Raw genomic sequence first — 12,274 nt, 5'->3', positions numbered from 1 at the left:
GCGCGGTGGGAGGACGGTCCCGGCGAATGACCCCACGCCGCGGCCAGTGCTGTGCGGTGGGCACTGCAGAGGTCGTATCGAGATTGGGGCCGCGCCGCGAGCGCGTGTCGTGTCCCAGGGCCGTCCGTTGCCGCCCCGTTTCTCCGGAGATTGGGCCGGGGCCGCGCAGCAGGAGCCGATGCAAGTAATCGTATGCAACGGCAGGCTGCAGCGCGTGGTAGCTGCTCCCGCGGACACGTGCCTTGCTCCGCCCGCTTATGCACATGCGGGTAACGCGCGCCCCACGTTTTAAAAATCGGACGGGTAGGGTAGCTTGCTGCACGGTGCACGCGGCAGCTCTGCAGCGTCCGTATACGGCCGCCACAGGGCCCATGGCCACGGGGCTCTGTCGGTGGCCGATGAAGAGGCCAACGTAACGGCACGAGGGCCTCTCATGCATATAGCACGCTCTCGCGGCGCGCTGACTGACGATACAAGCTGACCATATCCTCCTCGCTCCTCAGGCCGGGCCGCTGGGGTCAGGGACATATGCGTGCCGCAGCCGGCCTGTTCCACCCACAGGTCACACAGGCACAGAGGCGTCCGTTCCGTGCCGTCGTTGCCCGTTGGTCGTTCTCGTTCCTTTTCCTTCCTCGTCCCTCTCAGGAGTCTCAGCCCATTATGTTTTCTTTCGGACGGACAAATACGACGCGACGGGGCACGCGCACACCCACATGGAGGGGGAATGGCCGCGGCCGCGGGCCTCGGGCCGGTAAGAAAGGCTTCTGCAGCCCGATTTCTTCTCGTGGGAGGGCCCTGTCGCTTGATGGCTTTAGGACGATGGGCCGCACGCTCTCGCCGCCTCGCGTGTAGTGTTGTTTTTCAACATTTTCTTTCTTTCTTTCTTTCTACAAGGTAGCGTGTCCGTGCATTGCTACGGGATAACTAACAATTTATATTAAAAACACACGGATAGCACGATAAGATAACAATACTGTAAAAATTAAATACCAACGTTAAAGTGACATTTAATCCAAAAAGCAAAGTTTATGAATTTAACACAGTCATGGAGAGGCTCACAAACTCTAATTTATAGACCTTTCCATGATGCGGCTAAGATAATGTTTTATATTGGCAGGAAGAAATCTCCGATATCCATTTCTTTCATTGTAATCTATTTATCTGGACAATGTTTAAAGTGAGAGCACGGTTACAGTTTTCAGTAGCTTTGCGATATTGTTCGAAGCTATGAGATGATTGATGTCTTGCAATGATCCTTTTATTAATTTAGTTTTCTATCTATGTTTAATTGTTTATTCAGTCAATTTTATAGGCACGCCGATAGATAATGGATGACAAAATTCAAGCATCCATAATTTATCTCTTTGACTTTGAGCATGAGTTTTGTTTTTATTTTTTAATTGATATATTGTTCTTTTGTTTTTACCGTAGCGTTAGCACGGGCATGTATGAAAAACGAAGATGTCTTTACACTGTGAAAATCTTTTAAGAAGATCATGCATAGATTATTGGGGCTCTTGTGTTCTTGCCCCTACTTTGTTGTGAAATTGTGATTTTTGTCCTCGTTTTTTTAACTTTGTGATTTTGCCCTTAACTGTTCACAAGTCAACGCGATTTTGCCCTTGGTCAAGGGTAAAAACAGGGGTAAATTCGCGTTGACCAGAGACAAAATCGCGTTGACTTGTGAATAGTTAAGGGCAAAATCATAAAATTAAAAAAACGAGGACAAAATCACAATTGCACATCTGTGTAAGGGGCAAGAATACCATTTTCCCTAGATTATTCTTGTATTGAATATTATATATATACAATCACCTAAATATTCTAATTAAACTACAAAATTTTGAATTAGGATACAAGGTAAGACATGCAAACAGATATTTCAAAACTACATGTAGAGTCCAAAGAACTTAATAAATAAATTCTTCTAGAGGCAGTGCAAATTCTCTATAATCTTTCATTTGGTGTAGTTAGTGTTATCATAGTACCTGCATGTATTCATGGGAAATAAATCGTGGACAAAACGTGGATATTTTTTTTGCGACATTCCAACATGGGTCCATCGTCTTGCCAATATCATTGAGGTAGATCACATAAAGGATAAGAGTCCATCTATGAGACTGCTCACAAGAGACTCAAACTTATATATGATCATGATAATGTTGAATTGCCTTGCATCAAAAGCATTGGCAATGATAAACGGGGACATAGGTTTAGTATGCATAGTGGAGGAAAACTCAACCTTAACTTTCTCAGCAGCTTTTCTGAGCCTTTGCAGTGCTAACTTGTCCTTACTCAGACAGTCAAGAGGTGCACCATAAAATTATGCACTACTAAGAAAAGTGTCACCATTGGTTACCTTGACCTAAAAAAACGTGTCGAAATTAAGAATTACAACACCTAATTCAACATCTTGGAATAGACACTCAAGTGGATACCTTATTCTACGATATATGTCTGTGTGGAATAGTCCTAAAGCCATATATATTTATACGGTGAGTATAACATACTTTATTTTAAAATTTTATTAGAGATTTTTTAAGACACGTAGTATTATCCATGTGATAGGCACTAATATTTACATATATACTCGAACCTGTGTGTACAGAATTATATGGAGATATAGCGAAACTTATTCATGAATTTATTGGCGCAAGAAAGAAATGGATATCGGAGAATTTTTTCTGTCGATATAAAATATTATCTTAGTCATATCACGAAAAAATCTATATAGTAGAGTTTATGAGCCTGCGACGCCGCGCTCTCTGTGACTGTGTTAATTTCACGAACTTTACTTTTTGAATTAAATGTCATTTTAACGTCGGTATTTAATTTAACAGTATTGTTATATTATCGTGTGATCCATGTATTTTTAGTACAAAAGATTTAGTTGTCCCGTAGCAACGCACAGGCACGCTACCTGAAATAGCAAGCGAGGACGATGAAATACGTGAGCGTGAAGCCAAATGAAAAAAGGAAAAATCTGTCCCTTTTGCAAATGCAAAGGGGGGAAATAATTAAATATAGGCAATTTGGCAAGGTTCTCATAAATACAAAGAGATTCCTTTTGTCTTAATTCTCTTTCATTCTGTGTTCTCTTTTCTTTTGCTCGTTGCCATGTATGCTGGTGCATGCAAACATGCAATGTGTATATGGATAGCACAATAATTTTCTACTTCATATTTTATCGTGATTCCTCTATCACATAATAGACAATATTCAATCAAGAAGAATTATGCATGTAGAAGATGTTGTGGGATCGTAGACGTAGACTGACGGACGAACCAAAATAAATATCGCATAAAAAATATCTCTACTTTATTCTTTTTAGTTTTAGGAGATTTATATGGAGCAGCCATTAAGGACGATGAATCCCGTTCTGTCCCGTACGGATGGTGCGGCCTCTGATTCGCCAGCGGACGCAACAGCACCAGCGTGCCGTGCTTGTCTCTACTCGTACGGTGATGAATGCAGCTGCTCCCTTTGCTCATGTCGTGGGCTCCTCTGTTCGCTATTGAGCTGATTTTAATTCGTACAAATCAGTCATGGAACAGTATTTATATCTCACGATAAACCAGTCATACAAATCAGCAGAAACTATTTTAATACCTGTCGAACGGAGCCAACTAGTTGCTAGTAAAGGTGGCAATTGTCGGTGTGTCTGGGTCGTCTTGTCCAGCACCAAAGAGTGGCAATAAAATTCAACTTTAGTGGTATTGGCACACCATCAGAAAAAAAGGGACAACAATATCTAGCCATAACGATGTATCCGTCGAATTATTAGATTAGTAGTAGTGACTCATTTGTTAGGTGTATTATCCTTTTAACAATGCACTTCCATTTCTGTATTTGGGTTGTCCTTTGTGACAAGCAATCCCGTTTTAAGTTTCCGCTTACCGTCCAATTTCGTCTATTTTCCGTTTTTATTTATCCGTTTTCGTATTACCGCTTATCCTGTTGTCATTTCCGCTCCCGGCTATCCCGTTTCCGTTTCCGTAAAAAATATGGAAAACCGTCTGTTTTCATCCTTAGCTGCGGTAGGAGTTGTATATGATATGGAGATGCGCAACTAGTTAGTCCTGTTTGAATACAATCCGTATTTCTAACTAGTCATACAGTTCACATGCACCTCTAAAATTATTCAGTTATTTATCGGCTCCAAACTATAAGCACCTTCAACACCACCATTGGTTTGAGAGTAAGAACCCTAGGTCTAGTAATGTTTTAAAATAGAGCTTTTTACCTGTTTGGCCCTGAAAAAAATGTCTCTTCCTTCTATGCCCTTTTTTTTAACATACCTATATGGCTCCAAAACGAAATTCCATTCCTTCTATGGCCTTCCGTCCATTTTAGTCACTTGACGATGTTAAGTCAAGGGTAAAATAACCATTTTACCCCTGGTGAAAAAAAATAAAATGAGCTTATCAAATGCATAAAAAATTGCACAAATGCATTGCAATTAACCATAGGTTGACACATAAATTGTTCACAAATCCACCGTAGTTTCAGTTTCACATAAATAAGGTCACACAAAAGTACAGTTTTAAACATACATTGGTCTCACATACAACGAGCGAATTCAATATGCATATCACAAATCAAAGGCTGAGCCTTCTTTTGCTTCGCGTGCTCATGGCAGGGCTGCTAGGAAGTCTTGTCTTGCTTCTTGTACCCATCAATGGGCTATCAAATGGCACCTTCGGAATGTCTAGGCCTTTTTCTTTGGAAGGTCTAGCTTCTTCTTGATGGGTAGAACAGGTGTTCAACTTGGTTTCCCTGTGAGGTGACATTCAGATAGCATTGTCCTATGAAGGAAAAATTCATATAGCATTCAGATAATGGCATCCTATGCGGTAAAAGACAGAACAGTAGTTGCTGGGAAACATCACAGAACAACAGCACTTTTAGATACTTGTAAGAAAGAACTTTTCACTTCCTGTTATAATAGCAACATTTTTATTCTCTGAGTAACAGAACAACACATAAAAAATGTACCTAGATTGATTCCTATGCTTTCCTTGTGCCATACTTGAGAGAAAAATGTACATAGTTCACACTCGAGAGAAAAGAGTTCACATTTTCTCTGAAATCAAGTTCACAGAACAACAGCAGCAATAGGTCTAACATCAGGTTCAGAGAACAATAGCTACAGGTCAGAAATCAAGTTCATTTGAGAGAAAATAGTTCACCATTTTATCTAGGTAGCCATAACTGCAAGAAATAGGACCATGTAAAATTCACCATGCTAAGTAACATAACTTAATTGTCTGGAAAGGTAAAACAGCAAGTAGCACTTCATGGCAACAACAGACATGGTAAAATTCTTAGCTAACTAACAGGAATATTACTGAAAACAAAACAGCAAGTAAAATTCACCATGCTAGAATTTTACAAACACTGGTAAGCACTCCTGCACACTCAGTTGTCAGTAGCGTTTTCAGAACTGCATCAGCATGCATTTTTTTCTGAAATAATAGGCAACAACTGTCCGTCATGCAGTTTTCTGAGAAATAGATAAACTTGTCTAGAACAACATGGCCACAGACATGCCATACTAACTCCAGAAACATAGTTTCGTAATGGCCCGATGCAAATTTCAGAAAATCATCTACATCAAGATATCAGGTGAACTGTGAATCTTACAGAACTGTAAATCCACAAGTTTCTATTTGATGTGCACTGCTCTTTACATAATGAATGGATAACCTTACGACACGAGCAGCTGGAGGCGCCGTCCGCGCCGGGCTGCCCCTCCGCGCCGCTGGAAGGCTGGGATGACCGCGGGAGGGGCCGCCTGGCGCCGCGTCGGGCTGGCCGCGCCGGACCAGCCCCGGTCGCGCGTGCTCGACCTGGCGGGCGGCAACGCTCGTAGCGCTCGGTCTTTTCCCCAAGCTCGGTCCGATTCGGTTGAAGGGAGGAAGAGCAGAAGGGTAATCTAGACATTTCGCATATGTACTAGTGGGGAGACTAACGGATCCCCTAACAGACTTGACGGAGGAAGGACGAAATTTCGGTCTAGGGCCATACAAGGAAGTTAAAAAAAATAAGGCTATACATAAAAGCTGTATTTTTTCTAGGGTCATACAAGTAAAAAGCTCTTTAAAATAAATTTATAATATTTGGATGGTACATACACTGAGGTCACCATACAATAGTTTCCTCACATGTCGCCATAAGTCCGTCGCCGCTAGTCCCGACCGACCGCAGCCCCGGCCAAGCAGGCATATCGTCTTGGCATGCCTATGAATGGCTAGAGAAATAAAGTAAATTGGCACTGGGCAAACAAAACCACATGCGGGAAGAGAAAACTAGCCCCAAGTGCAGAACACACGCATACCTAGAAATTTAGCAAGATATTTAAAAGTGTTTATCTTTAGGGAATTTAGATACAAAATTGTTAGAGGGATGTTTTTTACTTTTTAGTAAACAGCTAATTAAGCAATTGTTTTAAGGAGTTATTGGAGATACTCTAATAACCATGCTACAAGTTCTAGGGGTTTCATTGATGTGGTAGCACCGAACTTGGGAGAAATATCACTTTGACAAGCACCGGGTAGATGCTTCTCTATGTCAATGGACCAAGCATATACAGCATTGTTATGAATGCCATATTTGTTTCGGCTTGTGACAAGCTTCTTGTGAAGAAAAAAAAATCCAAACTATGTCCCCTGTGTTGCTTGCGAGCTTCTCATGCATCAATCAAGGAAGCGGTTGACCCAATAGCTTGCAAAAAATAAAAAAACTATACGATTTCATGATTTTGTGATAGTTTTGGCTGATTGAAGTAGTTTTTTCTCTCATTGGTCATCCTCGTGAAATACATCAAATTTTGGCCACATTTGTTCTAATCAACACATATGAGTTTGGAAAGAAAAATACCAAAGTAAAGAATCTATGTAATGAATGACATTGCATTGGGATAGATTCTTTGCCTATCTATCCCAATGTCATGCTGCGTGTGCACAGATACTTTCCTATTTGACACTTGCGCACACCTACTTATTGACAACGATAAGGGCAGCAAATAATTTGAATGGTCATTTTCATTATATGTGATGTAGCTACCTATAATAATAATAAAGTCACGCGTACGTCATATTGAGATGGTACCCGTACCAACTATGCATAGATGCTGATATGCTATGTATTCTGATCGCTTCCGTCCCTTTTTACTCAGAACATCGTTCAAACCAGTTCCGCAACAATTCGAACTCAGGGCTTGTTTGAATGCCCTCGGATCTACCTCAGTTCATATGTGTTAGGGTTAGGGTGAAACTTATAGACTAACTTACACATCGATCCACATCCACACGCACGTAGAATGAGATGAATATGAGATCCGAGTATCTTTTTTTTTGTGACCGTGCCGAAGCACAGTTTTCATTAAGCAGAAGTAGAGTTTAACAATACAAAGCTTGGACAGTAATTGGTGATTACCGAGTCAAACACCCCCAAAACTCACACGGTTGTGATTACATAAGCCTACTTAGCGACCGTAACGAGGAACAAGCACCGCGGCAAACACCAAAGCAGGCCCTGTGAACTAAGCGGCTAAAGAGCATCGTGCTCCAAGCCAGTGAAGTCCAGGGCGAGATCGAGTATTAAAAAAAAGGGCCCTCGATTGTATATCACTTCCTATATACAACAACTCTATAAATATGCAATGCACGGCTCAAGATCACACACAATACAAACAGGAGAGCTAGCTGCTCCAGTAACTAGCTAGCTGCTTAAGCCTCTCTATAGCACTGACATTATTATATACAGAGTTGCACCCTTCGATTATATTAACAGTAATAATGCAGGGCCTCACGCCATCTTACAAGCTTAGCTTGATCAGTGTCGTCATCTTGCTGCTTGGGCTGACCTCCGGCGACGTCGCCCATGGCCGCAAGAAGCTCGTCTCGAGCTCCGACGGCGAGCCGTGCCACAAGATGACGGTCTACTACCACGACATCCTCTACGACGGCACCAACACGGCGAACGCGACGTCGGCGGTCGCGGCGCAGCCGACTCTGCTGAGCAGGTCGGTGTCCGTCAACGACAGCTACTTCGGCGAGGTGGTGGTGTTCAACGACGTGGTGACGGCGGGGCACGAGCTGGCGTCGGAGCCGGTGGCGCGCGCCGAGGGCTTCTACTTCTACGACAAGAAGGAGTCGCCGAGCGCGTGGTTCGCCTTCTCGCTCGTGTTCAACTCCACGGCGCACAGGGGCACGCTCAACCTCATGGGCGCCGACATCATCGCCGAGAAGACGCGGGACATCTCCGTCGTCGGTGGCACCGGCGACTTCTTCATGGCGCGCGGCATCGCCACCCTTCGCACCGACACCTTCGAGGGCTTGTACTACTTCAGGCTGCAGATGGACATCAAGCTCTACGAGTGCTACGTCTAAAGTCTCGTCACGCTAGCTGCTTCAAGAATGGCAAGATGGACAAGCATATAATATAGTATTATTTTCTCTTTTTTTGGAAAGTACACTACATTGCACATGCATGTCTCACTTGTTGAGCTATATATTGTTTCATATTTTCTTCTGGTTTTCTCAGACACGCTAGCTGCTTCAAGAGTGGCAAGAAGACATGTATCTTTACCTATGTATCTAGACATAATATATACATATCTAAGTATTATAATATATCTAGAAAATCTAGAACGACTTAGTTTGGAACGGTAGGAGTACCCATTTAATAACTTTTTGCTGGCTGATTCTCGACAAATAAACGATCTGTGTCGTGATGTAGTGATAGATTGAGAATGTTTCCTACTCCTATATTCTTTAGCCTTCAATGTTTTTCTTTAAAGAAAAGAGAACACATTAAAGCGTCAGTCTAGTGTATAACAAAGAAGGAATAAACAGATAGATACAAAAACGAAAACATATAACAACACTAGCCCACAATCGCCAACACAATGTTAGTGACCACAGGATAAGCCAACACAACCAGAACTGCTAGCAAAACAAGAAAAATTAATGGGCCGTTGTAGAGCCTCAAGAAAAAGTTGTACCCAATAAACAAGGATTCCAACATATTTTTACATTGGAGTTTTTACAATGGAGTTTTATAAGTAGAGCAGGACACAGCAGAAAATCAAGATCACAATGGGCATCTAGGTTCACTATTCAAACAATGTCGCACGGACCAAACAAATAGCCTGTCCTATTTCCCATGACTAATTTCTGAAAAAAGTCCTCCAAATGTCAGGGTTTAGATTGACATTGCCACAATTTGCTAAGATACTCGATCCCCTTCTAAAACTTCTTTGCTCTATGTCCATGTTAACCCATCTATGAGATGATTCTGGGATGTCGCACGCCCAGAAGTACAAGCTTTTTAGTCCAAACATGTTACTGGACTTGGTGTTACTTCATTGCCAACCAGCTTACTATCCTTCAGGATCTCATCAACAGTCTTGTTGACTATGCTATCTCTGGCCTAATAAGCAGTTGAAGACAGGTCTCAGGAATACTTTCTAGACAGATAAGTTTATCAGAATCCATGAGAAAAGAAAGCAAGCTCACCTTTACTCCAATGGCAAGCGCTGTTCTGACATTCACCACATGACCTAACCTTAGTGAGCCTCCCTTCTTGTCCTTCACGCACAACACTGGTACCTGCCTTGTAGATGCTAGTGTTGGTATGTGTTTTGTTAACCATTTGGGGTTGCAGTCAGCAGCTACAAGGACAGCCTGCAATGTTGCATTAATAAGATAAGGAATATTTGTCAGTTTCAGTGCTCCGTCACAAAAACTGTGGTCATCGATGTATGTGACACTTGAAATCGCCCTTCTTCTTTGCTCTTGGTTGAACATGATCAACATGTATCCTTAATTGGCTCATTTTATTGTTGCGTATGGAGCTGATAGAGAATAAGCTATACATGGTAAAATAAAACAGTTTAAATGACTTCGTTTGAACTTTGGAGAAGGCGGCATATATTTGATGCAAGAATTGATTATTAAGGCTTTATATCACAGTATGTAACAAAAGATAAGTTGGAGGTGGCCAAAGTTCAAGAAAAAATTACTTGATGTCTTTCTCTTCGATAAAATCAAAATGGTACAATATTGTGCAGTTAATCCAGTACATGCTGCGACTAAGAAGCCACTTCCTTCCACCTCATATATACACACAATGGAAATGGAAATACAATTCCATTGTAGACTGCCTATAGAGGTACACCAGCAGCAAACTAGGAAAGAAAAATTAACCTGAAATGGCACCAAAGGAGCTTGACGTCGGCCTGAGACAGTTGGTGCTTCACTAGACCTTTGAGTAGAATGAGAAGCAGTAACAGAATGCGGCATTCGCTCAAGAACCCGTGTGACATCATTGACCCCGATAGCAAATTGTTGCTGCAAGTTGAAACAGTCGTAAAATGCGAGGAAGAGAGAGAGAGAAGCTGCATTCTACTGAGCTTGCTCAGGAGAACAGAACAGACTGCCAACAATGACGGTAAAAAGCTGGTGAAACCAAGGTAAGGATAATGATACCTTCATCCATATCTTTTCTGGTAAGCCTCCCCTTGAAGCCTTGGCACTCTCCACACTCCTACAAAAGAATGGAAAATACATTTTACGCCCTTGTCAACATGAGAATGAAGCAACACAGAAAAACAAAAGGCGAGAGAATAGCAGGTGCTACCTGACAAGCTTCGATAATAGGTCATCAAGATCGTCTCCTCTGATGAAATCTGAGGCTAATCTGCTCAAGGACAGAACAGTAAATGAATTAGCAACAGAACAATAAGCAGTAGCTGCGTGCATCACAAATCGTAACTGGAGAGACTAGTAAAATGACAATTGGGCAACACGCTTACACTTGTTCGCTGTCTTTCAATGAGTTGACTGGATTCAGAGACTTCCTCTTCTTGCTCATCGGCAGGCGGGCTCAGAATTTTAAGGATGGGTATTCAAAATACAAAGGGCTGCCAAAAAAGAAACTAACAGCATAAAACCTAATAGCCGCCCGAGCCAGATGCGGCCGCCGCCCCAGCGCACGCCGTTGCAGCCGCCACGCGCCGTCGCCGGAGTCCCGCCGCCGCTAGCCGCTAGGGTTTGGGGAAAAGTAGCGGGCAATGTCGCGACGGCGCGTGCGGCGTCCGTGTTCTGCTGTGCGGCGTGCGTGACAGGGACCCTGGCGGAGTGGCGGGGGAGAAGTTGGGCCACCGGACACTGGGCCTTCTTGCTGGGCCATCGGTAGGGAGGGAGAGAGCGCCTAGGATGCTTTTGTTTTGTTTTGGGCTGAATTCGTGAATTCCATGTGATTTTTATGTTTTAAAACAATAATATTATTGAAATGAATACCTTTAAATACAAGTGGGCCCGCCAGCCAAACAGGAGCTAGCTGCCGAGCGGCCGTTGCTAGGAAAACGAGAAGTGTTCAGTCTCGGTTCAGGGCTGCCTAGGTTTTTCCCTTTGTTCATTATTATTCAATCAAGGCCCATTCAGATGGTTCCTTGAGCATTGGATATTTGGATAGCAGAATGCAGAAATGGTTGCAACCCATCATCACCTCTCCAGTTTCCGAACTCAAACGCATCGGCATCGCGCAATGCCATTAGTCCAAACCGGGGTTAAATTTTCACTTTTCAGGATACACAAGTTAGCCCCATTTGTCAGTTCATCCAAGTATACCACCGCTCCGGAATCGACCACCCGGCAACCGTAGGATTAAGCAAATGCCGGCCATTACTAGCAACATTATAGACCCGAGTCATCAGTAAGAGTTCGACCATGGCATTTTACAAACCACCAAAGCCAAAATACAAGGATGTTAGGGGCTGGTGCCGCTGCAACCACGGTCTGCCAAAGCGCCTAGTCCAAACACGACCTACAAGACAACATAAAGTCGTGAACGACCCGTGCCTTGATCTGGTGCCGTCCCTCAGAACCTCAGATCCGCCGAGGCTGCTTCGTGCTGGGGCTGGGCATACTACGTGGAGGTGCTGGGCCGCTTGAGGAAGCCGTCCAGTGTCTTCTGCTGCTTCGAGGGGCTTGGTCCCAAGCCGTCCAGTGCCTTCCGCTGCTTGAGGGACTTGGCCTGCAATCAATCTGGGAAACGTCCAGCGTGTTCTCCTGCCCGTCCAGCATCTGAATGAATTGACAAAACAAAAACAAGATTGTTGCTTCCTTAGTCCAACTCAACTCATGGCGTCAATCATGGTTTAAAAAAAAAACTCAGATGCCGGTTTGAGAGATACAGAACCTGCCCAAGATTCTCAAGTTTGCCTTGAACAGCGTCCCTGGGAAGCAAAACCAGAGCAACAAAAGAC

At 43.3% G+C, this 12,274-nt stretch overlaps 2 protein-coding genes and 1 long non-coding RNA gene across 3 annotated transcripts; 1 reads left to right on the top strand and 2 right to left on the bottom strand.

Annotated features, from left to right (window-relative positions):
* Positions 1-4,482: 4,482 nt before the first annotated feature.
* On the bottom strand, positions 4,483-5,909 carry LOC136552796 (uncharacterized). The gene is made up of 2 exons (XR_010782880.1): positions 5,707-5,909; positions 4,483-4,805 (listed from the first exon to the last, which is right to left on the bottom strand). It is a non-coding gene; the product is annotated as an uncharacterized lncRNA (long non-coding RNA).
* A 1,890-nt stretch (positions 5,910-7,799) lies between these two features.
* Positions 7,800-8,393, top strand: LOC136552797 (dirigent protein 5-like). The gene has a single exon (XM_066544367.1). The coding sequence runs from the start codon at positions 7,800-7,802 to the stop codon at positions 8,391-8,393; it is 594 nt and encodes a 197-aa protein (XP_066400464.1).
* Positions 8,394-8,942: 549 nt separating this feature from the next.
* On the bottom strand, positions 8,943-11,131 carry LOC136552795 (uncharacterized). The gene is made up of 6 exons (XM_066544366.1): positions 10,820-11,131; positions 10,645-10,704; positions 10,494-10,551; positions 10,212-10,355; positions 9,522-9,689; positions 8,943-9,435 (listed from the first exon to the last, which is right to left on the bottom strand). Exons 1-6 carry the CDS (start codon positions 10,876-10,878, stop codon positions 9,334-9,336), a joined length of 591 nt encoding a protein of 196 aa, XP_066400463.1. The 5' UTR covers positions 10,879-11,131; the 3' UTR covers positions 8,943-9,333.
* Between the last annotated feature and the right edge of the window lie 1,143 nt (positions 11,132-12,274).

This window comes from Miscanthus floridulus, chromosome 4 (assembly GCF_019320115.1).
Source record: "Miscanthus floridulus cultivar M001 chromosome 4, ASM1932011v1, whole genome shotgun sequence".
Taxonomy (NCBI): domain Eukaryota; kingdom Viridiplantae; phylum Streptophyta; class Magnoliopsida; order Poales; family Poaceae; genus Miscanthus; species Miscanthus floridulus.
This window is presented reverse-complemented; position numbering and strand designations above follow the sequence as displayed.

Coding starts and splice junctions, on each gene's coding strand:
- LOC136552795 (XM_066544366.1), bottom strand. CDS start 10,878: ATGAGCAAGAAGAGGAAGTCTCTGAATCCAGTCAACTCATTGAAAGAC. Junction 10,705..10,819: donor TTGAAAGACAGCGAACAAGT/GTAAGCGTGTTG, acceptor GTCCTTGAGCAG/ATTAGCCTCAGATTTCATCA. Junction 9,436..9,521: donor CGCTTGCCATTGGAGTAAAG/GTGAGCTTGCTT, acceptor ACTGCTTATTAG/GCCAGAGATAGCATAGTCAA.
- LOC136552797 (XM_066544367.1), top strand. CDS start 7,800: ATGCAGGGCCTCACGCCATCTTACAAGCTTAGCTTGATCAGTGTCGTC.